Source organism: Fistularia commersonii, chromosome 8 (genome assembly GCF_037954325.1).
Source record: "Fistularia commersonii isolate RoL2024-O1a breed Wild chromosome 8, RoL_Fcom_v1.0, whole genome shotgun sequence".
NCBI lineage: Eukaryota > Metazoa > Chordata > Actinopteri > Syngnathiformes > Fistulariidae > Fistularia > Fistularia commersonii.
The window spans coordinates 11,199,704-11,226,152 of NC_141291.1; the positions used below are offsets into that span (position 1 = coordinate 11,199,704).

General features: G+C 40.7%; 4 protein-coding genes across 7 annotated transcripts in view; all 4 read right to left on the reverse strand.

Moving 5' to 3' along the window:
• The window catches only part of oxsr1b (oxidative stress responsive kinase 1b), a 32,321-nt gene extending 23,799 nt beyond the window's left edge, over positions 1 to 8,522 (reverse strand). The window contains exons 1-2 of one of the 2 annotated variants that reach the window (XM_086151123.1): positions 8,311 to 8,522; positions 2,418 to 2,530 (exon numbers count right to left, since the gene is read on the reverse strand). In XM_086151123.1, the coding sequence (XP_086007249.1) occupies positions 2,418 to 2,530; positions 8,311 to 8,380 (183 nt within the window). In that variant the 5' untranslated portion in view covers positions 8,381 to 8,522. The remainder of the gene's footprint in view (positions 1 to 2,417; positions 2,531 to 8,310) is intronic. The other variant, XM_086151124.1, reaches the window with a different exon arrangement.
• Positions 8,523 to 9,652: 1,130 nt separating this feature from the next.
• Positions 9,653 to 14,421, reverse strand: myd88 (MYD88 innate immune signal transduction adaptor). The gene is made up of 5 exons (XM_086151125.1): positions 14,024 to 14,421; positions 13,317 to 13,448; positions 12,328 to 12,505; positions 11,287 to 11,378; positions 9,653 to 11,186 (listed from the first exon to the last, which is right to left on the reverse strand). The coding sequence occupies exons 1-5, from the start codon at positions 14,319 to 14,321 to the stop codon at positions 11,032 to 11,034; spliced, it is 855 nt and encodes a 284-aa protein (XP_086007251.1). The 5' UTR covers positions 14,322 to 14,421; the 3' UTR covers positions 9,653 to 11,031.
• A 499-nt stretch (positions 14,422 to 14,920) lies between these two features.
• cry-dash (cryptochrome DASH) lies at positions 14,921 to 20,011 on the reverse strand. Its single transcript, XM_086150355.1, has 14 exons — positions 19,821 to 20,011; positions 18,641 to 18,813; positions 18,314 to 18,407; positions 18,058 to 18,188; positions 17,745 to 17,893; positions 17,286 to 17,374; positions 17,094 to 17,167; positions 16,928 to 17,017; positions 16,738 to 16,817; positions 16,601 to 16,660; positions 16,338 to 16,495; positions 16,060 to 16,179; positions 15,741 to 15,917; positions 14,921 to 15,581 (listed from the first exon to the last, which is right to left on the reverse strand). Exons 1-14 carry the CDS (start codon positions 19,881 to 19,883, stop codon positions 15,474 to 15,476), a joined length of 1,566 nt encoding a protein of 521 aa, XP_086006481.1. The 5' UTR covers positions 19,884 to 20,011; the 3' UTR covers positions 14,921 to 15,473.
• A 1,871-nt stretch (positions 20,012 to 21,882) lies between these two features.
• The window catches only part of map3k22 (mitogen-activated protein kinase kinase kinase 22), a 34,839-nt gene continuing 30,272 nt past the window's right edge, over positions 21,883 to 26,449 (reverse strand). For all 3 annotated transcript variants that reach the window (XM_086151149.1, XM_086151151.1, XM_086151150.1), the window contains 3 exons: positions 25,456 to 25,585; positions 24,045 to 24,222; positions 21,883 to 22,407 (listed from right to left, as the gene is read on the reverse strand). In XM_086151149.1, coding sequence (XP_086007275.1) covers positions 22,179 to 22,407; positions 24,045 to 24,222; positions 25,456 to 25,585 — 537 coding nt within the window. In that variant the 3' untranslated portion in view covers positions 21,883 to 22,178. The remainder of the gene's footprint in view (positions 22,408 to 24,044; positions 24,223 to 25,455; positions 25,586 to 26,449) is intronic.

Genomic DNA, 26,449 nt, shown 5'->3' on the forward strand with positions numbered 1-26,449 from the left:
AATCCAAATATAAGAAAATTGCAATACCTCCACTTTTTCTCTACAGATCAAGAAATTAGTTTAAATAGGAGTGATTTCTGACATGTCTGAGCCACTCCTCCAGAAATTGCTATCCTAAAGGTCAGCCGGTTCTGAGAAAATGTTTTGCACATCATGTTTAGTAAATATCTAGTTGTCCCGCAACACGTTTTATGACCACAGTGGTTATGTCAGACCAAAAGACTCGTAAAACTTGTGTTTTTGTTTGATTCATTAGTAATAGCTGGCTTATAACGTGCAGAAGCCTTCTCTGAGGAGCCGTTGCACTCATTGCCTTTCAAAACAAATGGTAGGAAACAGATGGAGATCGGTGCTCCTCAAATTGATTTTTTTTTTTTTTTTTGACATGAATGATGTCACACTCCTTTAACTCATCTAATAAAGCAAGCAAATTCTGAGCTATTCTATCTTCTGGCAAATCCATAAGTGTACTGTGACATCATGCAGAGAGCCTTTGAGTAGATTTGCGTTCATATTATATACAGATTCTCCTGGAAATGCACCAATCGGTGACAGTTGGAGTTTTCCTAATCGGGTCTGATCTTCAGCAGCTCAATTTCAAGGATATTGTAAGGGAGCAAAAAAAAAAAAAAGAAAGAGCTATTGTTGCAAACTGAATACAGTGCTGGGTCACAAACTGGTGCCGCACAATCACACTGATGGCAGAAACACAGAGGCTACTATAAAGGCGCTGTTATGTCACTATTGGTTAGTGGCAGCCTCACACACACTTTTGATACAACACAAATGCAAACTTATTTGGGCAAATTCATTCTCAATCAATGAGCAGTATTCTTCACACATAAACTGAATGACAGGATAACATGATCGTGCCACTCAAGCTCTTTAACCTTATTAAACCTCTTATGGCCAGAAGAAGCGTTTAACTCCACACTGGTAAGATTAGGTGATTAGTGTAAAAATATGAATTATGGGGGTGCTATTCTACATATACCAAGCTCAATTAACGACCAACAAATCACATATTCATTTGATAGAGCTTCAGTTACTGAAAAGTACCCATCAAAATGTCCTGCCAGGAATAACTACAACAGGCCACAGCACAAACGAATACACTACTTATGCCACTTTCTTTTTTTATTCCAGTCAAATAGATCAAGTGAGTAGTAGATACCTGCAAATTTCTGAGAAGCGTGTGGTATACCTTTCAAAGCTGCTTCTTTAATAAAGAAAGGGGCGTGAAGAAGGAAGAAAGGGAAATCTGGGTTCAATTTAATGCTTCCTTGCTGTTTTACTGGGTACCCGGCAAGCTGTGGAATTGGAGGGGAACCACAGACAGGAAATCTGACCTAACTATATTCCATGTGGCCGCCTGCTCCGAGAATCCGGGAGCAACATTCTCCTGATTCATCCTCTAGAAGTTGGTGGGGTGGGGAAGATTTCCTCCAAAGTTCAATATCAGCTTTTATTTCCCAATGTGTAGCTCACAATGGAAACATAATTTTACTCTGGGCTGTGGCTACAGTGAATATTGTGATTTATATATCCTGTTGAAAGCTAGTGAGGAAAAAGAGTCCCTAATTTCAACATAAAAACTCCGGCCAATTCACATGGTGTCGAACAGCCTTCATTCAAAAATTCATTAATCTTAACTGTCATTGTGAATTATTTATATGCTAATATCATAGTTTATTAAGGTCCCATTTGCCAAAGGCAGTTAACATAGGTCATCATTTTATTTTACCAGCTGATCAAATCGAATTTGAAGGGACGTTCTAAGATGGATTGTAAATGTCAAAGATGCAAAATCAATAAAAGAATATGAAAATACAGTATTGACATGGATTCTTATGTTGAAATGTGTTTATGTATTTTCACAGATTATGTTGGAATTCAATCATATCCCTAACCATGGAAAAAAAATAACATATTACTCAGCATGTAAGCAGAAATTTTCAGACATACGAACCCAACTCAAGCAATTGTGCATCGTATTCTAGGTAACTCACAAAGCTGAAAATTAAAACTGAGACAATACATTTGAATCCACGAAGTGACAAGCCACAAAAAATAAAAATCAATCAATCAATCAATTAATCCCTTCTTTGTGCTGAGATATAATCTTCCCACCTCTCATTTGTAAGACCACAAACAGAAAACGGTGTGCCGAGCTGCAGTGAGATTGTGTTGAGGCTATTAAAACACGACACTGCCTACAGAATAATATCCCACGATGATCTCACAGTACCTGCACTGTAAATGCAGCTTCCTTCTGAAAACTGGCCAAAAGAGTGTTTGCAGTAACAGGAATGATTGTTTGAGAGCGAAGAAAAAATGAGTATTGATAAGAGGTGGAACTACCTGTACATCTCTAAATGAAATCTTGTGCTTTTGGAAACATGATCAGTGTGTCTTACCAGAAGTTCATCCATACTAGTTTGGCACTTCTCTAGGTTGATGCGCTTGATGGCCACCTTCTCTTTGCGTGGCAGGCAGTAGGCTGCTTGGACCACAGCTGTGGCGCCACTCCCTAGGACAAAAACAAAGATCACCTTTACAATGGACCAACTAAACAGTTATATTTGCTAATCTGTCCTAACCACCACCATCTACAAATGATGGGTACTATTGAATGATAAATAAGCTTACTTTGTTAACCATGAAAAAGGTTGAACAAAGTCTGGCTTTTACACCTCTTTTCGAAAGGCTTAATTGTATCTTCATCCATTTTGAGATACGCTTTTCCAAATACTGTTAATTGAAGTAAATCCGACAGAGACCACTAATGCGGAACAGAACCAGGCACATCTGTAAAGGACTCGATGGGAGACTCATCCACTTTGACAGACCAAAGACTGCAGGAGGGACATTAACTTCTCTGTAGTCAAACTATAAGCACAACGTAATGATTTGAGCAGCTCAGTGGAATTATTAATCAAGGCATTAGATGTCACAATAAGAAGGAGCTTTCAATAAGTCAGGAGCTTTGGATCAGCATCATCAGTGAAAGCATATGGCTTCTAATACGACTAAAGATAATAATGTAACAATAATATACGGTATAAGTGAAGTCCCGTGGGTCTGGAAATCATTAACTTGATTTTCCAAGCATTATAAAAAAGCCTGAAGAACCTTGACGTGTGGCACCAGGAGGAAATCTTTGTCAGCGAAGTCCAAAATGACCTCATTCACTTTCAACACATTTACAAACAGGGGCTTTAAATCAGCAGCCAGGTAATCTGTATTTTGCAAAGATGTTCAGTGTAAAAAGGGGGGATATTTCACAGAACCCAAAATACTTACTTAACACCTTGGTGTATACATATAGCTGTTTTCGTAATATCCTATACAAGATGCTGAGCAATGCACTTTCTCTGCTGGCGAGGGGCTTTCGAGTGGAGCAATGAGTTGGGAGTTCATCCACCCTCTAGTAAGCTTTTCCTAACCTCCTTTGCTCTCTTTTTAGTTATGACCAAATATTAACAGAGTGCTCATTGTTTGGAGTTCTCATTAAACCAGCAGAGTATAGAGTTTTAAGGAGTTGATATTAAAGAATTCAGGTAACCGTTACTTAATTTCAATTAAAAAGATGGGCCTTCCCTTGAGATTTGGCTATATTTAATTAATTACGGTTTAAACCAGTTTGAAAAACATGCAGTCTAAAACGTAACATATTGAGATTACGCAGAAACTTCATCACATCGATAATCCAACAACACTGCAACTGACTGATAAACAGGGGTTATTTTAAGCACTGTCAATACATCTGAGAGATTTTTTACGCTGTATTGGGTACCACCTTTTTATATTGTGCAGTTAAGTCTATTCTGGTTTCAATTGAATCATAGACCACTCTGCCATTGCCTAAAACATTCGTCACAAACACAGGTCCCTGACAAACCTCTGGAGGTAAGAGCTCAGGCCTGGCTACAGAACAGGGAGCATGTTGCCCAGCTCAAACTGTAGTGTAAATTCCTCCATATAAACAAACAGCCAGTCGTCAGGGGTGGCTGGACTGGCTGGATAGCGCTTGTATGTGCAGCAAAGACAGGGGAAAAAAAGGGGTGGACAGCAAGGTTTCTTCCAGGCAGGGTCAAGGGGTACCAAGGCTGTCTGAGCCATTTAAACATGCAGGGGCCCAAAACTACCAGCCATTTGGGATCTGGAGTTAATACAGACCTGATGCTCTTTGATATTTTCCAGTTCCAGCCTTAGCGGGGTATCTGTGTCTGTGCCATTTGTATCCAGTTACATGATTTCTCAATACTTCATGAGGCCTTGCAAGGTCAAGCCAATCCTGTATTGGTAATTACAATAACGAAACACACAGGAGGACTAAAACTAAAGTGACTGAAAATACCATTGTGGACAATAAATGCCCTTACTTAAAAATGGAATCATGAAATTGTGAAAACAAAAACATCACAAGTCAATGGTTCACTGGATTTATAGTACTTTAATATGAGCTGAAGCTGAATAATTGGAATTACAATTACATTTTACATTGTTTAACTAACATCTGTTGTTGGTATTTTCTATTTCCAGTTGCACAGAAAGTTGATTTAGCTTGTTGTGAAACTAGAGGGCTAAATCAGATCTATATATTAAGTTACCACATTAGCCAAAATTAAATAAAGATGACAGCTGGAAATGTGGTGTGTTGTTGTGGCTAAGAGGTACAACTTTTTGCAGATTTTTAGTTTGCTGATCCCTGCATATTTTTTCGGCATCGCTGATCATTTTAGTTAACACTTTCCTGGACGACAGCGGTCAAAAATGTTGCTGAAGCCTTTGGATATAACTGACTGTGTGCACGTGTATGTATGTGTGTGCATGGTGGTGGGTGTTTGAATAAATGCAAAAGCAGGTCTCACTCCTGTGAAGCAACAATGGATTCAAAGGTGGGTCCTCTCTTGACAACAATGATTTGCAACCAGTGTGAAATAACCTTGATCATTTATGTGGGCGCCACATTGACAAAATAATCATGATCTTTAGAAAAGAAGCCAGTGTTTTCTGTAAGCATGTTTCCTCAAAACAAGGCACGATTTGACATGGAAACCTTGTGAGCATGACTATGTAACTTAAATGTTTGACTGTGACCAGCAATAAGGTCTTTTCTGCAAAATCAATTTAAAGACCTAAGTCTCCTATTAGCAATTAGCAATCACGCAAGCAACTTTGTGTTTTGTGCAGTCATCTAAGCATTTGCAATCCATCAACTTCTGTGTATGTCCCTCAAATTATCAAATAAATAAAACATAAAAGTTATTAGGAGAAAAGGTGCTTACTGAGAAGAGACATTGAAACTGTTAAAATAAAAACCCGATTTAATCTCACTGCTGGGTTTAAGACTGCTCATGGATTGTTATTCGTGAGCTCTCGTCTTCAAATTAAATGTAAATAACAGGGCAATTAACTCATCAGGCCACAGTGTTGTGCTTTGTAAAGTTGTGCTTTGTAAAGTTGAGCTAAGTTCATTAACTGCAAATGGCACACAGGTCTGACAATAATATTACTCACAATACCTTGGACTTAAATTAGTATCTTAATGAAATAGGACATTGGATGAGGTCTACGTGAACTGTGATTGGGAGTGTGGCAGCAGCTCTCTCTACTTTCAGCAGGGAGAAAGCATGGTTGCTACTGGACAAAAACACCTAGGGCAGAAAGTTTCTGATTAAGGTTTGCCAACACCAAAGTCTTGTTCAGACGAAGAGTGCGAGATGTAGATTTTTCTGTGGTCTGTCAAAATTGATAGGATCCAATGCAGCGTGAGGTCAAAACAGTACGAGTGAGCCATGTAATAACAAGTCCTCTTGCCCTTGGTAAGTTAGCAAAACAAAAGCTTCTGCTGGGCATACTGGACATGCAGGTCTGCCCTCAAAACACGGCCTGCCCAGCTAAGCAGCAGCGATGTCGGCGCATTGCTCAGCAGTGATTCGCTCACGCAGTGCCCCTTTCTGCTTACACCTGCAGAACTGGCTTTGGGCTACCTGTGGAAACCGTCAGAGCTATAACAAGTTAATGCATCAGCCACGCTTCTACAGAAGCACAGAGGTTATATTGACCTACCTAACAATACATCAATTAAAGATTCGATTTATATCAACTTTCAGACTCAAATAGTAATAGACCACCCTTTGATAATGTGCAGCTCTCATTTCTGAATTAGCCTCCAACCCATTCTTCAAATGTTTGCTTTCAAACACCAGAAAAACCCTCTTTGCAACCAAGAGAAAGTGCATTACAAAAACACAAGCTCCCAAATCAATTTTGAAGCATAAGTCACATCTGATCACATTACCAGGTCATCCACCCTGAGGCTACTTCACATTCTTTTCCACTTCAAACTGTATGTCTACTGTGTTTGACGACAGGAAATATGTTGAAGGAAACCTAAAGACAGATGTCAAGATGGTGACCCAGAGTAAAGGTACGTGACACCAATTCAGCACATTTTGCACAGTCTTCGAGCCTATTCTCTCATATGACCTCATCGAAATGTGATAACGATACTAAATAAGGCATGAAATCTGACATTGACTTAAACCATGAGTATATACTGATAGCAGAAATTCTGTAATACGAAATTTCAGCACCAAAAGTTCAACTGTTAAAAGAGAGGTCTTGATAAGAAAATTAAGCCAAGAACCATCTGACCAGCTGGGGGATGGGGAGAAGGTGAGGGGTCTACAAAACTGTTGGCAAAGTTTAATATAAACAGAAGCAGATGCCAAACAGGAGGAGTTCTATGGTTTTAGTTGTGTTCACATGTAGTCCGACAGTACAGCCTTGCTCCATGGGGTCAGTTCAGATAATCTACACTTACATTCAATGACAAGGGGAAATTTAAAAGGGAAAAAGGGGAACTGCACAATTCATTTCTGGGTGCTAATAACTTTCAAACCTTTGTTTACATTTTGCATCACACATTGTGTGGGAAGATGGCATAGGGCTGTTTGCTAGAAGAGCATGGTGCTAAATTTCAAAATGCTATCTCATCCAGTGCCCATTTCAGACATGGAGGGCATATATAAAAAAGCTCAATTGAGCTCTTTGATAAATATACAAAAAGCTGATTTGAAGCTCAGCAGAATGGCCCCTCTGTAAACACATAAGATTCCCTGTAGAGGAAGCATACACTGCTTGGGTAAACCGATCCAGAGCCACAAACTCGGGTGATTTCAAAGATCAATGCTTTTCTTTTATATACACACACACACACACACACACACACACACACACATATATATACATATATATATATTATTAAACCTTCTTGTTCTCATTTTTACAAACATTTTACTAAAGCCAAGTCAGGGTCAACTATTTGTAAGGTCATTTCCCGACGCCTGCAAGCCATTATCAAGGCTCACTGAGGTGTGTTTTTTTTTTTGCCTCTTGCTAAACTGCAATGGGGGGCAGGGGCGTGGGGGAATTGGAGATACACAAATCAATTACTAGGTTATGAAATGTGACCCTCTGAGTAATGTGTGATATTTAAGGGATGTGGTTTGAGGCCACATATCTGCATCAATCAATTGACTCGGCTAGACTTGAACGTTACCCCCGAAAAAGAAACACGCTACTTTTGGTAGGGGGAAAAAAGATAAAAGTAAAATTGAAACTGAATTATTTTGAAGACCGTCCAAAATTTATATTTCACAGCCCATGGGCGTGGACACAAGGAATTAAAGTTTAAAATGGTGTCTTGTCTGTGAATTGTGGCGGCGACACTTCACCCCTGCTTTAAGTAATGCCTTCCCCATTTTTAGCAAGATGAACTTATGTTAATGCAATTTCTACTCCGCGGGATTGGTTTGGATTGAAAAAGCCGAACGGACTGATTGAGCCCAAACGACGCGATTTGGATGATACTACTGCACGGGGCCGCAATGCCGGAGTGTATAAACTCCTGAATTACCCGGCTGTGCATTACGAAAAACTGACTGTTGAATGAAAGAGGTTCTTCACTCGAACATTGACATACCCAAACTAGACTGTCGCGTTTTACCGCTCGTTTACGACCTCGGCACATCCTCGCTGGGCGGTGTATCCACTTTCACTGGGGACACTCTGCTGACTCCGAGGCATAACACCGCCCGGCTAGAATTGCCCAGTTACTATAAACGAAGACCTCAACCCATCTCAAGAAAAAGAAGATGCCTTCTGCTCGGCGACTACTTCAAAGATGTTAGTTGAAATTAGGTGGAGAAAATATTCTTTTCAGATAGACCACGGGAAACAGTTCACAATTTGACGATTAACAAATACGTTACGCTAGCAGGCAACGGTTAACACACTTACCTATCACCTCGTGTAGCTCGTAATCATCTTTGTTAATGGACCAGGGTTGGGAGCTCAGGTCCTCCGACATGGCTGGGCTTAACGTTTCGGTCGTGCTATATGTTGGGGAAAAAGTAGCGAACCCAAAGACTGCGTAAAAAGAAGTCTAAGTAATCCAAAGAGCACCAACAAGGACGACACTTCCCCCCTCTTAGCGAATCCTGCAGCACTCCTGTCATTCCCAAAGTTTGACACTAGCCTCGCAGCCCCGCCTACCGCATTCCTCCTGAGCAAATGTGGACCTTCCTGGCGGACATATTGAGTGTGGGAAACCGGAGCTCGCTCTGCGGCATCACTTCTCTGTTAGCTCTATGGCGGCGTCCCGCTGTTGTCAAATTAGCAGCGAGCGGTTTCTAATGAATGGCGAAGTGCCTTCCGCGGGCGGTGCCGTGCAAGAAAGCACACGCTTACCCGATCTTTTTATTTGTGACGTGATTTACATGGTTTATAAAACACAGATGCTTAATTGTGGACGAGAAACAAAGAAAACGAGGGAAGCTTGGATTCCGCCACACTTTTTATGGCGGTTGACAAAATGAGTTCTTTTCCCTTCCAAAGAGCTGTCAGGCATGATTTACCCGTCTTGCACTGTGCCTTCGAAGAGGTTTGTCTGCCTGCGAATGTCTCTTCGACTACATCTCATGAATATTTAATGAGCAACGATTGCCAAGACGTCAAACAGACGTCTGTGTTGCCTGAAAGACAAACCTCTGGGCATAAAATACCAAGCTAGTACCCATATAAACTGGGCATCGAGGAACACCCTGTCATCCGATTGGACAATACCGTGTACGCTGTTTTGTGATTGGATGTTGGTTGCCTCACTGAAAACACAATCCGTCTCTCTATACCTCTGACAATTATCGGTGGCGACACCTATGGTAGCGAAGTAAACAGTACGTAATTATTTTCAATTAAAACATATTGTGGGAAATGTGCTTTCAGGACCGTATTCATTACAAAGGTGCATCAGCTGCCACTAAAGGAAAAAGACGATCAAGATTGATAGAAATTATATAAAGCTCAACCTTTTATTGAACATTTTTTACTCATAAAAGTTGTCATAATAAATACAAAATTTAAGGATGAAAATTTAGCAGACTCGGTGAGAAAGGCAGAAATCAGCAGTCATCAATGATTGAGAGTATGAAAATATCACGAGCAAACCACTTCCTCTTGTCACCTCAAAATTGGATCACCAGAGGAAGTTACATAGAAAAGCCATGAGCAGTACATTTTACACATACTGTACTTCCCCAAGTATCAGGATCAAACAATGCAGATCCAACGGTAGTACTTAGCACAAGTAATGACATTCTTTAATGTTGTTGTATCATCCAGTGAGACCTTGCTTTTACTGTTATATCAAACACACAAACATTATCTTAAATGCTGTATTTCAACAATGTTATAAATAATTTTGGAAATCCAAAGTCATTGTTTTTTTCAATTCTACCTGAAGCAGTTTGCAACCTAGTGAATGAGCTGAGTCGCCAGAGTTCTTAATAATCAAAACTACAACACAATTTGCTTTAAAAAATAAAAAAAAAATTGGATTTTCTTTTTTCTCAGCTCAACTCAGCGTATGAGTTATACCTTCTTGTACCACAGAAATCACAGAAAACTTAAAAGATAATGCAAAAAGTCAAAAAGTCTTGTAACTCACAGAGTGGCTGTCTTAAAAAGCAGTGCTAAATTCATCCAGACATTTGACAACAGGAAGGTGTATATTGCATCATCATCCTGACTGGGGTGAAAAATGCATGCACACAAGGAAGAAAGTTTTATGTACGTCTTCCAATCAGCTGGTTTTTGATAAGTTTCATAACATACAACTTTCAATCATCGTAAGTTGAAAAATAGGGAACATATAATTTAAATAAAAAGGATCTGACAGAATCTGCCCACAAAATCACAGCGAGTTGTGAGACCCACATTGGTAGAGTCTTCCTGTCTTATATTCCCTTCACATATGATACGTCGCTGGGATTTCACTTGTAGCTTTGACAACCTGTTACGTGTCATGTTGGGGATCATAAATATGTGTGTCAGTGAAGGCACGTGTAATTTCCCTTCTCTTTACAGTTTGGGTACAATAACATTGGAAGCAGAAAGCCAATCCTCTTTTCTAAGTCCATGGATCTGTCTAATGAAGGATCCTTCTGTTAAAACCTGCCTCACTGTCAACTGGTCCTTTGAAGAACCTGCGCAGGATGCTGACGCGGCAGCGAGGACACTTTCAACTTTTATCAGTATTTACCGGAAAGTTTAAAAAACATGAACAGGAAAAGGTCTGGCAGGCCCAGAGTACCGACTCACTCACGAGCCCACTTTCAAACATCTGCATTTGCTGGCTTGAAGAACAATAACTATCAAGAACATAAGATTTGTGAAGAATGGATAGGGAGCTGCACGTCTGACAGGTTGTCTGGCAATGAGAATAATGTCGAGTAAGTGTCCAAAGGTGAAAAAGAGGCTTGTGTGGATCACAAAGGTAAATACAGGCATTAAATAACAAAAAACCTTAAGATTAAAGTGTTTGGAAATGTTTTCTTGCATTGAAATTCCAAAAAAAAAAAAAAAAAAAAAAACACAGAATGTCAGGACATGGATCAGCAGTTTGTTATATGCATTGAGGGAATGAAAAGTCATGTTCAGCAAAGCAAACTGCATATTTCATAATCATGGCATTGACAGAGCCTTTGCCAGTCGAACCCAGAACCAGTTCTGCGTGCAGGGCCGGGTGTAGTCACACACAGTGAGAAAGCGTAAGATGCTAGGGAAAGGTTTCTTCATCGACTTGTAAACCACCGGGATAAGCCGTTTGCTTCGAGCTCCTGTAATGGGGAAATGATGAGAAGTCACTTCCAGAGTGAGAACCATGTCGAGCAAAAAAAAAAAGCCATTTGACATGGAGGATGAGAAAAAGAAACATACCAGGACAAAGGCTGAGGGCAAACTTGGTCTGAAAGGCACACTCATGGCTGTCAAGGTATTCATCGGAGATAACAACCACCATCCTCTTACACCTGCACAAAATGACAACATGCACAGAACTAAATTCAACCACAAAAGTCAGCAAACACTTCCCACTTTCCAACTGGTGTTCATTAAAATTCAGATTTCACAAATAACTCAAGGTATTCTTATCAACTGCGGATTTCACATTGGATTGCACTCCAGATATTGCAAATATTACCTGATACACTTCAATTGAATGTACAAAACTCCTTAGCATGCCCATGCATATTTAACAAGGTAATGCTAATTTTTTTTTTTTTTTTTTTGTATATTCATATTTTCTGTATATTTTGTTGATATGCTACCTGTCTATTGTGCATATTTCATACACATTAAAAAGTTATCTTGTATCGCAACTACTGGCCGTCTATTGGGTCTTACGAAACAAATAATATTCCATTCCATCTCATCTCAACAAATCTTTGAATTACAGTTTTTAGTCGCCTTTCATTTCATTGTGTTCTACAGTAGAACGCATTGTCCCTATAATTAGGAGGCCATCGTGAGTCTGTGAATGAATGAAATTATAGCGCGTTAATTCAGAGATAACACAATACTGGTGCAGTACATTTACTGAGCTTTTTTTCTTAATTCTACTGAAATTCTGGTTTAAGATCAATTTCATAGGAAATTATAGGAAAAAGATTAGATTTTGATAGGTGTTAGTTCTCGTCATTTTGATACTAGTATTCACCGCCTTACTGTGAGACTTTTCGCTGCGATCTCCCATGGAAAAATTGAGTAGATATCGAAAGGGAAATGAAAGAGGAACCAAGTAGGAGAAAAGAATCGGTGAAGATAGAAGAGACTATACAACCAGTGTTAATTGCTAAAAAGTGATGTGGTGATGAAAGATACTAGCCTCGTACAGTGGAGACTGTAAAATCTAACAGGAAAAGAGGTATGGTCTTCAAAAGTCATCCCTGTGTGACGGGATTTAACTATCATGTTTCCCACCTCATCTCAATGAGTTCACTTGTAATGGTCCAAATACAGGAGCCCGGGAGGACGTTTCTGTCGAACACACACAGCTTCAGCTGGTAGGATGTCTGCTCCAGCTCCCGGATCATCTCATGGACAAAGCCAATATCATTCTGGCAGTAGCAAATGAAGGCGTCAAACAGTTCTGGTACACCTTGATTGGGTTAAGGGGAAGAAAAAAAATAACAATTCAGCTTGTTTCTCTAAACATGTGTAGTCTGTGACAAAAAATAGCAACCCAGAACAATTCAAGATTCAAGACTTTTATTGTCTTTGCACAAAGTCCAATGAAATTTGGAGATAGCAGCTCACAGGTTCAGTATAGTCAAAAACAGACAAAAAAAACAACCTTAAAAGGCAGGACACAACACAACACAATACTAGCAGCATCTCTGGGTTAGAGATATAAGATGGAAAAAAAAAAATGAGAAAAAAAATATAAAATAAACTCTAGAAGAATAAATAGATAAATAAATAGAAAGAAAAAAGTGGAAAATAAATAAGTATATAAAAAATAAAGTTTCTGGTAAAGGCTCTTATCGTCAGAAAAGTCACATATTAATTCAAGTGTATAAAAAATGAGCCTTTAACAGACTCAACATTGGGAAATGTCCGTATTCTTCACCAGTTTCAATCGCCATGTGTACGTTTGCTTTGTCAAATAGCAAAAGGACTAGAGGTGTGTGCTTTAAATAAGTCACAGGTTTCAGAAGCGGAAGCAGTAAATGTTCTAATTTTAAAACATACACATTAACTGTACATAGACAGGTATGAAGATATATAGGAGATTCATGGAAGTGGTGAAAGAGGACTTGAAGTCAGTTGGTGTGAAATGATTAGATGGAGGCAGATGATTGTGACCCATTAAGGAAGCAGCATAAAAGAAAAGGATACATAAATGTGTGTGTGTGTGTGTGTGTGTGTGTGTGTATTAGACCTCATGGGCTGCTAGTGAACTCACTGACCTTCAGGGTCATCGCCTAACGTGATGCCCATCTTCTCAGGGGTGCGGGGAGCACAGCTGTCCACCAAATGGACCTGAAGCGGGGCATTTGCTTTCTTCTCTAGAGCTGCATGATACTTCCTGACATCTTCCTCTGGAGAAAATATGCAGACACACAAACATGGAGGTGGACTTTGACCTCTGAATACTATTTTTTTAAAGGTTGTTTTTCCATGGATAACACTTTATTCTGGAATCAGATTCCAGGTCAATAGCTGTGTAGAGTCTAGCGGGATTTGAAATCTGGTGCAAAGAATACTCAACTCGTAAAACTTCTAAGCAATTTATTTATCGAATTTCTGAAAAGGACAAACATTATGTCGCTTGTTTTTTATCTTTTATAAAATTCTAAGCTACCGGTACTTGTTAAAATCTTTTTCTTGTAACAACTGGACTTGATTTTCTCATTTTGATAATTGCCCATGACCTAAATGCCTGAGAACCACCACAGAAAAATTCTAAGATGCACTTTCCTTTCAGACTACGTGACAAACTCATCTTAGAACATTATTTTGGTTTATTCCAAAACTTTATTCAAGCGTTGTTTTGGCTCAGATAGTTCGCTTATGGTCAAGAAGGGGGGAAAACCCTGAGGCATCCAGAGAGTGGTGATGAAACCGAATTCAAATCAGAAGACCAAAACTGAATCCTGCATCTGTTTGGACGTACCTATGAGAGGTCCAAGATCCAGCAAGACGTCTTTCCTCTCCACCGCCTCCAACACCGACAGCAGTTTTTCCACCGATGCGTCCGGGCAGATCGTCTGCCACTCCTCCAGGACCCGCGCGGTGGGGTTGTTCGAAGCCTGAAAGTTCTGGATCTCCAGGTAGGAAAAGCCCAAGGCCTCCGCTACGGTCATCCAGTCCGCGGCCACCGCGTTCCGGGGGTTTAGGTAAAGCACCAGCTTCTTTCTCACCCCGACGTTTAGGGCAACGACCGGGGTGTGTTTCCCGCAGTCGTCAGACATCGATACGGTTCCCCTGGTTAGTAGAACGACGTGACGTCGGTTTAGAGCGGTTCGACGGCGAAATTTGCTGTTGTGTAGCTTTCCTACCCTGTCGTCCCACCTGACGGGAATAAGGAAGTGAGGCCCGCCTCCAGAAGGCCTGCGTCAGCCGTGGGCGGCGGACGGTGTTTACTTCCTGTCAAATTTTACCATGGTGCTCAAACTTTACCGCCCTTTTATTATCAAAAAAAAAAGAACCCCAATGCACGATATCAAATTACATTAATTTCCCTTTAAAAGCACCTTTGTGTTGATTTCCTCCTTGGGTTTGACAGGACCCAGGCATTTAGTCCCCGGGAAACTTTTATTGGGGGGGCACAAGGGGTAGCAAATCCAACGACCATAGATAATTTTATATTAGGTAACGATTTCACTACACATTAAAAAAATATGGAAGTACAACTTCTACACAAATAGACACCCTGTGTGTGTGTGTGTGTGTGTGTGTGTGTGTGTGTGTGTGTGTGTGTGTGTGTGTGTGTGTGTGTGTGATTACACAGGAAAGTACTATATGTGTTCATTTCCTGTTTCCTGTTGTCAGAAAATGACAGATTCAGTGACCAGAAATGAAACATATCTTTATTATTGATTAAATCAAAGGACACAAATTGCCTTTTTCTGCATCCAAACTTGTTAAGTAGTGACCTTTTAAAACATTGGTGAGTAACTTTGGCAGAGAAGCAACCAGCCCAGGTGAGAGAAGAGGGTGCTGTTTAACCCCGAGGCATATAGGAAGAGTGGTTGCAGGAGCCTGAAACATAACCACGTGTTTTTATGGTGATCCCGTTGCTGTGGGTCAGATAGCAAAAATGGATGTCACCAAGATGAAATTCAAAGTAAAAATGTGTTTTACTCACATAGTGTGAGATTTGGTAAACCAGTGACGGCAGACTGTTGTGCTGGAAAAGCCATTCTCATTCTATATTGGTGCTCATCCCTTCCAAACATCCTTGAGACCCTTTATGTTGGTTCACCCAACTTGGAGTTTGTGTTTCCTGACCATAACTAGTATACTTAAAAGGGTGGAGTCTAAATTTCACAAAAACAGGCCATGATTGACTCACAAGAGCATCCTAATGGAATCATCCAAACTTCTTATTTTTTAAGGTAGATTTAAAGTTTTTTGCTCCGAGAAAAATAGAAATCAATCCCTCTGTCCCGATGCTGCTTGGGTGTATGAGATGGACCTTTTCTTCCTCGTGGAGAAGGATGTGTACCACTCTAAGAAAGAAAAAAGTTAGACAGCACAGTAAAATTATCAAAACAGGAAGAGAAGTATGGTCATGCAGTGAAGTATGGTCACGGACGGAAATGTCACTTCACCGCCTGCGTTTGCGGTTGGCTGCTTTTTCCTCACTTCCATTTTCTACGAAAACCTACCACTTTGTGTTTCGAGTGTCTACTCCATTCGGGCGCGATCACAACGGGTGAGGGGTATGTCTTGTCGAGGTAAACATCGGCGTGTGACAGCGCAGCACTGCTGAGTGTCCAGGGGGTGTGCACATCACTTCCCTTGATTTTCTGCAGCTCGGGAACCCATAGTCTGACATAGTCGCCCTGAGGCAGACAAAGAAGACATTATCCAAAAACAGAAAAAAAAAATTTAAATTCCGTCAAAACTTGCAATAAATGGTTAACAGCAAGGGGCAAATATCAAATCGGACAATTAAACCAAGAGGAAAGTGCGTCTTAAACCAACATTGTTATCGTAGTCGAGGCCCTGCTTGATCATGTTGAATTTCCTGTTCTCTCTTGGATCGTTTCCTATTCCGGCACTGTACAGCCAGTTGCCGTAGTTGCTGCAGACATCATGATCAACCTATGGGAGCACGTTGAAGGGTCACGTCAGAAAATATTTGCAAGTGCTATCTAACAAATGAAAAAAAAAGGCCATCTTATATTTTTATTTTGCGAACATTTAAATGCAGAAAATCTGCCATTTTTCAATTAATTCAAAACCTGAGCTATTCAACGGACCAGAAGATACTCAAACCACTCTGCTCCCATCCTCCAGTCCAGGCCCAAGTCCTTTGTGAGGAAGCTGGCGACGTTTTGGCGCCCTCTGTTGGACATGAAGCCCGTCATTGCCAACTCTCTCATGTTGGCATCCACGAAGGGCACTCCTGTGCGTCCCTCTGTCCCGAAAAGAAAAATATTCCAAATCCAGATTGAGGCTCAATGGATGAATCTCATATTCTAACCACGGAGCTTTAGAAAATGTAGAAAATTAATGTTCAAACCTTTCCATGCATTGAAAAGATCCATGTCCTTTTTCCATGGTATGGTCTTATCTTGAAGCCCTGATGTGAATCACAACAGTTAGAGATATTGCATTGACCGTTCAATTACCAGATATCAGAACATTTACTTTATTTACCTTTGATCTGGAACAATCGGTCTCCATATTTGCAGGCGACAAACTTGAAGTAATCCCGCCACAAAAGTTCAAAAATAACCCTGTGAAGCAGAAGAGAATAAACACACATATTTTGGGTTGTATACTTGAACATTCACAGAAAGAATTCAATGTCCTTGGATGAACTAGAAATATTCTCATTTCAACACACCAGTATGTGCTCTGATTGGCAGTCCTCTCCCTTTCGTAGCGCTGAATTTGATGATAAATATACCTGGGTGAAATGCATCCAATCGCCAACCTGAAGCATGTCAGTGATGCGCATTAGAGGTTTGATCACATTGAGCATTAACTAGAGAAGATGCACTGACACTCACCAGGATGCTAATTTGGTGGAATAGTCAGCACCGATCAAGCCGTTACGGGTTTCCTTGTAGGTTGCAACAGTATTCTATGGGAGACAGTGTTAAGACATTTTATCCTTAGACTAGACAACATATCAAATAAAAAATGTCTTGCATCCTATTCAGCAGAAACGGGTGTCAATGTGGCAGAGATGCTTTACTTACAGTGTCCCAAAAATAGTGTTTAAGTCTGGCCAGGGCCTGGCTTTCCCCACCGGTGAAAGGAAAGGCTGAACGGGGGTCCATTACAGACTCTGAGGACACCAGAGTTTTCTTAAAAATACATTTAAATATCACCACATGTGCATCGAGATAAATAGTTGTGGAATCTTTAGAATATTTGAGAAAATAACCCCAGTCACCAGATTTGCTAAAAACATCTGTGCTTAGCAATGTGCTACTTGACAACAACAACAGTGTGGATTTACTTTGTTGTGCAACAGTGCAAAATTAATTACTTGAGTTCTTTAGACATTCATTCATTCATTCATTATCCTGCACTCAGGGCTTCCAGTCGATCACAGGGCCATATATGGATTTGTTCCTCCCAATGATTGTACAGTCCCATCTATCCAATAGAGATCTTGCTTTCAATCAAGAAGATGCATCGTCGGTGTTGTTCACCTGTCTGCTCCAGGTCCTCTGGGGTAGGAATGGGTCCTTCCTCCAGCCCTTGTGGGAGAGGCTTCAGCTGCTCTGGAGAAGGAAACTCGGGCCTCACACTACTCTGGGTCTCGACCATCTTCCTGAACTGAGTGTACACGTCAGGCAGCCTAACAAGCACAATGAAAGCTACAATTCACTCCCGTCACTTCACACTTCAAGACCGTTATCTCCCAGACAACAAGTTATTTCCCTCAGCATTCCATCTCGAGAGCCAATCGTTTAGAAAAGGATGTCAGGTAGCGTGAGGGTTGTTTTGTCTGTATCTCCTCACCTCGATATGTTGGGAAACGGAAGGTCATCCCTGTGGTACAGGGTAGAGCCCCAGCAAGTGTGCACTCTGACCTCCATCCGTGCACACACATCCTTTACTTGTTTCTCCACGTTCAGCTCTTCAGAGGTGACCTAGAAAATGACCCAGTGATGGTGTCAGCTAGGTCGAAATCAGCTGATATCGTGCAATAATAACTAGCATAATTAAGAGACAAGGTCATTGATTTAAGAGACAAGGTTATGGATTATTACAATACCTCTTCATGGAAAGCAACGGCGCTGATTGAGCCCAGTTGCTTTATGAGGTCAGCAACGACTTCTTCTGGCTTACCCCGTCTCACGACCAGGTTGCTGTCGCACGCGCACGTGTGCACACACACAGACACACAGACACACACACACACATCCTCTTTATTCCAGGCAAGCTGCATCCTGGTTAGAGGGGTAGCTGCTTCCCTTGAATGTATGTATGTTACTGGTAGATATGTTAACATAAACAGAACCTCATACAAGGCCAGATATGTCCTTATCCACCGTAGCTACCACACACTGCAGGATGGATCAACTAAAAACAGCTAGATTACCTCCCCTTGCTGCGCAGGGTGTTCCGGAGATCTCTGATACTGTCCAGCAAGAATTGCAGGCGGAAAGGTCCTGTCTTTGGTAGGTTGTATTCATTTGTTCTCCCATAATGTCGAGGGTCGAAACAGTATAATGGGACGATGTGCTCTGCGTTTCTTTGAGCCCAATGGAAAACCTGCAGGTGATCAAATGCAGTATTCAAATTAAAGAAAGAGACCATCATATTGATATGTACACTTGCAGCTGTCATCAAAAACAAACAAACTACAGCAACACGTGAATTTAAATATACGTTCATACACATGTAACATGTGTTGTCCCTCTGATAGACTCCTGATCCTATCCATCCTCCTCGCTAGCAGAAAGAACCGTAATAAAAAACAACACAGATAAAAACAACAAAGGCAGGATTATATGGCAATCAAATTTTCAACTAACAGACACACGATACTTAACATGGCCATTCATCAGCTTCTGAACGTTTGACAAATTTCTGGGAAATCAATGGAAAACAATGAGAGCCTGGAAGATAAGAAGTCTCAACAAAGATTTGTACTGGAATAGGCCAGTCTTTTATTGTGAAAGGTTTGACTGGAAGTTCCGTTATTCAGCATGCCATACTGGCAGAATAGGCTTATGTTGTCATTAATGTAATACTGTCACGACGTCATGCTGTATTTATTGTTTCAAATTATAGTAAAAGACATCGCAGGGCCTGGCAGATATGAAATCTTACCACGCATTTGTACTGTTGCGAAAGGAATGTCTTTTATTGTGAAAAGTTAAACCGGAAGTACCTCCCGTCGTTCATTTTGCTGGAGGTCATATCCATTTGACTACAGTAAAAGAAGACATTGAAATATCGGTGATATAATTATCTCACGACTGTTTATTTATCGAATCATTGCAAAAAAAGACTGAAAGGCTCGAATATGTTAATACTCGAGACAGATTTGTACAAGTATGAAAAGAAGACCATTAATAGTGAAAGGTTTTCCCGGAAGTCATGTCCGTCGTTCATTTTGCCACGACTTTGTTACGAAATATTCCCAGAGTAGGTTCTTGTATATCGAATTGCTGCAGGTACTAAATTTGTGCATATTTGCACAAAAAGATGAATTAGCGATTAAAAACAAAGCACCAGCGTTTCCGGCTAAACGCGTCCCAGAATCAGTCACTTACCTCATGGTCGTGGAGTCTCAAGTCGTTTCTTAGTAAACATACAACTGTACGAGATGCACACATGTTTGCTGGTCGCTTGAAAGCCGCAGTTGGATCAAATTTTCACAAAAAAAACACCCGGTTTGGAGTAGTTTTCTCCCCGGCTTGCCGAATCCGTCTGCGTCCCCCTGTATTCCGGTGCGCCGCCTCAGACGCGCTGTTACCAAACAGCCCCTTTCAGCGTGACATAACAGCTGCTAACAGTCATTGTCCAAAAAAGAACTTTAAATAAAGCCGGAAAATTCTATTCCCTCATATGAATGGATGGAAAAAACTAAGCTAAGCACCTAACAATTATTTTTTATAACTCAAAAATCGATCTGTTCTATAAATAAATATATATGTTGCCATTTAAAATTCAGCGTATGATATCACAACACAATGTACAGGAAACACACAGAAAACAGTGTACTCCGACCTCTTCATTTATTAAGTTAAATGTACAAAAGACCAACGACATACATTTCATGTGTAAAGGCTTTGTCATTAAGACAAAACAAACCGTCCCAATCGAAAGCCTGCCAGCCTTTTTCCTCACACCGCCTACCAGCTCTCACACATACCCCCGTCTAAATCACAGTACGGTCTACGGTATAACTCGGCTATGTCATCGAATAGTCTCATATATAATGTAAAGAAATTTCATACAAAAGTGCAGAACAATATGTATATACAGTATAATCTTTTTATTCCATATAAAAGTACTTCAGCAAATCCTGTGTGCAGTGAACACTTACTTGAGTTTACAAGCTTATTCAGATAAGGCACTGAAAAGGGCCAAAGCAGATTTCATTGTTTCCATTCTAAGTGCCGCTGTATCACAGCAAACCTCCTCCATGCCTCTCATCATCACTCATTTTCCCCGCACAGATCACGCCTCATCTTGCAGTACAGCGCATCTTCATCTTTGACCCTATTTATTTATTTGGTGACTTGTATTTGGCCTTCTTCTTACATGACATAACTCGGAGTGAGATGAGTAGTCTGGGGAATATTGAAGTGTTCTGAAAAGAGTGGAAAGCAAAGTAAAAGGTGATGGTGTGATTTCATTTGCGTTAGAAAAGAAAACACAAACGAACGGACTTCAATCTAATTCGTCACGCTGCTTTACATAGCGACACGAGGTTGTATATTTGCATCGAATTTGGTCTGTGCAGTTTATTGTGCACAAAAAGCTGCCATAACATAGAAAAGGCTGTAGGGCTCTGAGGTGACAAAACAAAGAAAAACGCTTTAAACAAGACTAATACTGTAAATGAACTGAACCCGAGGATGTTTGGCTCCGGAGTGTTTTCATTTATCCTACTTTTGAACATTCTCTTTGGCCACCTTTGACTGGAACAAGGCTGGCTGCACGGGAAGCTGGAATGGACGTCGTCCAGCGTTTGCGTAGGTATTGCTTTTTCGAGACGTTAAACTTTGCACGCGGACGCAAAGGTTTGGTGTTTTCTTTACATTTGAACTAAAAGAACTTTTCCTTATGAAACCATAGAAAAAAAGCATCAAATACAAAAATATCTCCTTGGCTGATCATCCAACATGTCGGAAATGTTTCAATGCACAAAAAGGGCAATGCTTACTATACTAAATGAGTGCTCTGAAAGTCAACCCTTTTAGGAAGTTTGAAAAAGACGTTCTTGCTTACAAGTTCTCTCTGTAAGGCGTTAATGAAAATACATTTACACTTTAAGGTGACAATAGAAACCCATTTCCTTAGGTGACATTTGTATGTGTTTATAGAATGGCATATAAAAATATTCTACCATCTCAGCTTCACTCAGCTAGCAGTGTCATGAGTGACTTACAGTACTTAAATGCGATTAACGTCACCAGTCAATTGTGATTTACCAATATAAGACATGATTTTGCGGCAGTCAACAAGTGAGACCCTGATAGTGTCACTGCTCTCTCCGACTTGGGCCTTTTTTTTTTCTTCCTTGCACTTGAAGGAGAGCAGTCTTGAGCTTTTGCGACTGCGAAGTGCTTTCTTGTCAGTCCCTTCCTGTGAGGGGGATGGGGGGGTGGGGGGGCACGCCACAATGCCTTGGAGGACTCTGGATATCTGACTGAAGTCAAAACTGGCCCCTCGGTGTAAAATCCGGGCGGAGCCACTCGGAGAGAGATTCAGGTAGCAGAAGCAGCTTCGCTCATGACAAGGCAGACACTGGTGATCGTGACAGGGCAGGAAGTCGGACTGGTGCTGAGCCCTGGAGCCTTGTGACGGGGGGCCCTCGGGGTGGGGCGGAGCTGGAGAGGAGAGGGAGACGTCATAGCCGTGGCGACCTGGCGGGTAAGAGGGGAAGGGATGGGGCGCACGACTCAGAAGCTGCCCTGGACGAACGGGTGGCAGAGCAGGACGTCTGCGGTGGGCCGCAACTTTTCCTCCACGAACACCTGCCGCAGGAAGTCCCTGCAAGCGTCAGACACCCCTTCTGGAAGCATGGGCTTAGTAGGCTGAGTTGCAATCTTAAAAATGGCCGCCATGGCCTCGTACTCCGACCACGGAGGCTTCTGGGTCAGCATCTCCACCACAGTGCAAGCAACACTCCTGGAGGCACACGGGAAAGCAGATTATTGATAATGTCAATATAGTAGGGAAACGATAAAACTTGGGGTGGTGCTGCCCAAGAGGTGGAGCAATCATCTTTGGAACCGAACATTCCTGGTTTGATTCCCGGCTCTTCCTCGTGTGTCAAAGTGTCGTTGGGTGAGACACTGAAACCCTTACTGCTCTGCGCTGGTGGACGACAGCCTACTATTAATTGCAGAGAACGAATTTCCCCATGGAGATTAATAAAAGATTAATTATTAAAATGTCAAGATATAAAGATTAGTAGACCTCTAGGGAGTATCTATTTTTGATTACTGCGATGAGAATTTGGACAAAACTTTTTTTTGGTTTGTTTGGGTTTTTTTTTCATAGTTTTTTGGCCCCAGAAAACAACCGCATATTGTTTCATCTAAAAAGAACCCATTATAATTCAAGACAAGAGTCAAGACCTTATTATTCCTGTTGGAGTTGCCTTAAGTTGAGTGAATTGTTGGGGTCACCGTCTTAAAGAAGATTGTATCATGCAATTACAACCGAGGAACAAAAAATGTAAAAAGCTCCTATTATTGTATCAGCATATATATTAAACATAGGAGGCCTCTGTCTGCATGTATCTTAACAACATAGAACCTTTATTTAAATTCCATGTCATTTCTAAAATGGAATAGGGAATCTTTTTTACATTTTTAGATATGTCTAAGTACATTTTCAGGTCATTCAGGAGAAATGTAATCTTGTTTTTTCCCTCTTAATGCAGACCAATACACTCAAGTGATAACAAATGTGTCTCCTTGCTGAGGGTCACCAATAGTTAATAAGTAACTGATTTGATATTTCAGGGATTTCATGGATATCATGTTTCTCATTGCACAATAATTAAACAACTAATTTTTTCTAATTCATTTAGACAGTTTTTAAAGTTGAATGGAAATTCATATATTTTCATGTTTTGCACAAAATGACTTTTTTGCCTTATTCTTATTTCCCCCATAAATGCACCTAATTCACAAACTCAATGTTATTTAACTACAGCTACTGATAATTAATATAAACACTGTTATTATCATCGTTATTATGTTGTTTCTGTTATTATTAGGATTGCATTAATATTTGTTGATTTTGTTGTTATTATTACTTCTATTATTAATATTGCTGTTGATGTTGTTAACACGATTATTACTGTTGTTACTGTAATTGGTTTTATATATTTATTTATTGTTGTTTCTATTAGTATCAATATTATTTTTGCAATTATCACTGTTATTATTATTAGTATCGTTATTATTATTATACCTTCATAATAAATATAACACCAATAATAAATATATTTATTACTGTTATTATTATTAGTATAACTGCTCTTGTTGATGTTATTAATCAATGAATTGAAATTACAAACAACAGTAGAAATAATAATAAATAACACCAACAATAGCAGTAATAATATTAATAATAATAAAATTGTAGCAACAAATATAGCAACCATTTTTTTTAATTTTTTTGGTGTTATTTAGAATAAGAATAATATTATCTTCTATTTCCTTTCTAGTGCACTGACTTGATGCTTGTGTTTGCTATGCTGCAGCAGTCTAATCGTCCCGTTGGGTCTCATCCCTCTCAGCGGTTCTCCTCACCAAACATCAGCTTTCCGGCCGTATCCCTCTCCATTGATGACTTCGGGGCTCATCCAGTAGGGGGTGCCAGTGACAGATTTTATCCCTGTGCCGGACATGCAGATGGTCTGGATGCGTTTGCTGGCTCCAAAGTCTCCCAGCTTAACATTTCCCGAGGAGTCTCTCAGGATATTGGCACCTTGTGGTTTGAAATAAAAAGAGCCTAGAATTAGTCTCGGGACTCCATAGGACCTGCAACACCCGAGAAGTACTGTTTTGGATTCAACCATTGACGCTGTAGGTAACAACGTTGATGTCAGGACATCAGCTGATTCAAACTGAGAAAAGTCTTGCCTTTCCCGATGACTGCTCAGGTGTGAGTTGATAACACACCGAGAGGTGTTTATGAACCGAATAGCTCTATTTCTGTAGAAATAATATACTGACTCCCAAATTATAGCTTGTAATTTCTTCTCAGGAAACACCTCATTTAAAGAAATTCTGTTTGAAGGACATGGGTCCTGCCACGCGACGGCCTCCCCCTCTCCTCCCTCTCCTCCCTCTCCTCTTTTGTAATTTTCCAACACGCCGCTCTGTCATGCCGTTTCCTGCAGGCCCCTGACTTGTTTGATCAGTGACTAATGTGCACCGCTCACCCCTTCACCCTCCGTGCCCACTGGGAGCGAATGACAGGGAGACTGAAAAACTTCCCCCTTTCCAACTTTTCAATCCCCGGCCTATTCTTTTCTTTCCGAGGATTCACGAGGCTTTGTTCTGGCCCATCGGAACATACTATTCATTTAAATCTTTATGTTCTAGCGCTGTGCCTCCAGTGCTTGGCTCTTTCAAGAGACTGTGCGCTGACGGCATGTTTATTACTGCGACAGAAGAGCTCTTGTGAGATGAGAATACGCCGTATTTCACATGAAGAGTATTTCCAAGTGGAAAATCCCACCCACTTGTACTTTCATAGAGCTCGCCTGTGTCCTGTGAGACCTACTATCTTTTTTCCACACTGCTCGGTATATTTCCCCCCTTTCAGTTGTGGCTGAATGAAGCAGTGACTCAAAAGCTGCAAGACAGCCAAGCTAAAGCCTTTCCATCCGGTGTCGAACATTTTTAGACCATCCCAAGTTTCTCAGCATGGAGCCTAATATATTTCAAATGGATGTTGAAAAGAGCAAATTTTTTTTCATCAGCTCTTTAGTCCCGGAAAATGGAAAAACCAAATCAGGAAATGTCAACCCAAACAAAATCAAGGTTTCTGTGTTCATAGGGCAACAGTTGCTGCCATAAAGACGGTTGAAAAAAAAAAAGGGGAAAACAAAGTAATTTGCTGTATGTACAGCCCAGTGTGTGTGTGTGTGTGTGTGTGTGTGTGTGTGTGTGTGCCCAGACCCTCCCCTGACCTTTGTCCGCCCCTCCGGTTTACCTTTGATATCTCGGTGTACAATCATGTTGCTGTGCAGGTAGGAGACCCCCTGGAGGATCTGTCGGCTGTATCTCCTGGTCACCTTCTCTGTCAGCGCCCCGTAAGATTTGAGCTGGTCCTTTATCGAGCCCTGGAAGGGGGAGCAACGAATGCGTTATGTTTCCAGAAACTCGAGTCTTTGCTCATCATACTCAATTCAGGCGGATGACGTTGGGAGAGAAAAATAAAAAAGAATTCTAGCTCTGTAACAAATAGCAACACATTTCTAATGCGCTGACATAATAACCCTTGTTTTGTTTATCTCATCGGCTGCTATCAACCAGCTCTTACCCAAAGGATAAAGCTATCATTTTATATCATTTAAGCAGGTAGACAGAGTCATTATGTCATAACAAATATTTGAAAAAAGTAGCCTTTATGATGGTAAATGAATATATCATACGGTAAAACGGCAATCAAGCACCTTTTGGGAATCTATAGGATCTATCTCCACTGAAACAAATCTTTTCTCAGGACGCAAAGACGCTTTTTAGAATAGCTCTACAACAGGATAAATGAACACGGCGGTAATGCATTTCAATACGGTGGTCATCGTCTAACAGCCTTCCAGCTCCAAGAGAAGGAGCCGGAGTGCTCTGATTCAAAAAGTTGGCAAGGAGAATACACTAAGAGTCCTCTCATAAAAAAAGAGGCAATGAGTAGCACCAGGCCTTGCGAGAAGGTCTCCAGAAACATGCCAGAGAATTTTGGAGAAGCTTTTCTCTGATATACAGGTATTATCGTTTAATCGACCCCTTGTCTCCTCCAACCTCTTCAAATTACCAGTGATGGTGTTTGCAGGGGAATTCTTTCATTTTGCTTAAAAGGAGGTAGACAGTTGCCACAATGTTCTTAATTCAGGCTCAAAACTTGACAGTCAGTCATTCTTTGTAGACTATGTATGCGGCCCTACGGCCCCAAGTCCTTAGTGTCCAGAAAATTCCAGAGTAAAAAT

Coding starts and splice junctions, on each gene's coding strand:
- myd88 (XM_086151125.1), bottom strand. CDS start 14,321: ATGTCTGACGACTGCGGGAAACACACCCCGGTCGTTGCCCTAAACGTC. Junction 11,379..12,327: donor AGTGAACTCATTGAGATGAG/GTGGGAAACATG, acceptor CATTTTGTGCAG/GTGTAAGAGGATGGTGGTTG. Junction 11,187..11,286: donor TGCCCTCAGCCTTTGTCCTG/GTATGTTTCTTT, acceptor TCCCCATTACAG/GAGCTCGAAGCAAACGGCTT.
- cry-dash (XM_086150355.1), bottom strand. CDS start 19,883: ATGTGTGCATCTCGTACAGTTGTATGTTTACTAAGAAACGACTTGAGA. Junction 17,018..17,093: donor TCCACCAAATTAGCATCCTG/GTGAGTGTCAGT, acceptor GACATGCTTCAG/GTTGGCGATTGGATGCATTT. Junction 16,180..16,337: donor AGTGGTTTGAGTATCTTCTG/GTCCGTTGAATA, acceptor GTGCTCCCATAG/GTTGATCATGATGTCTGCAG.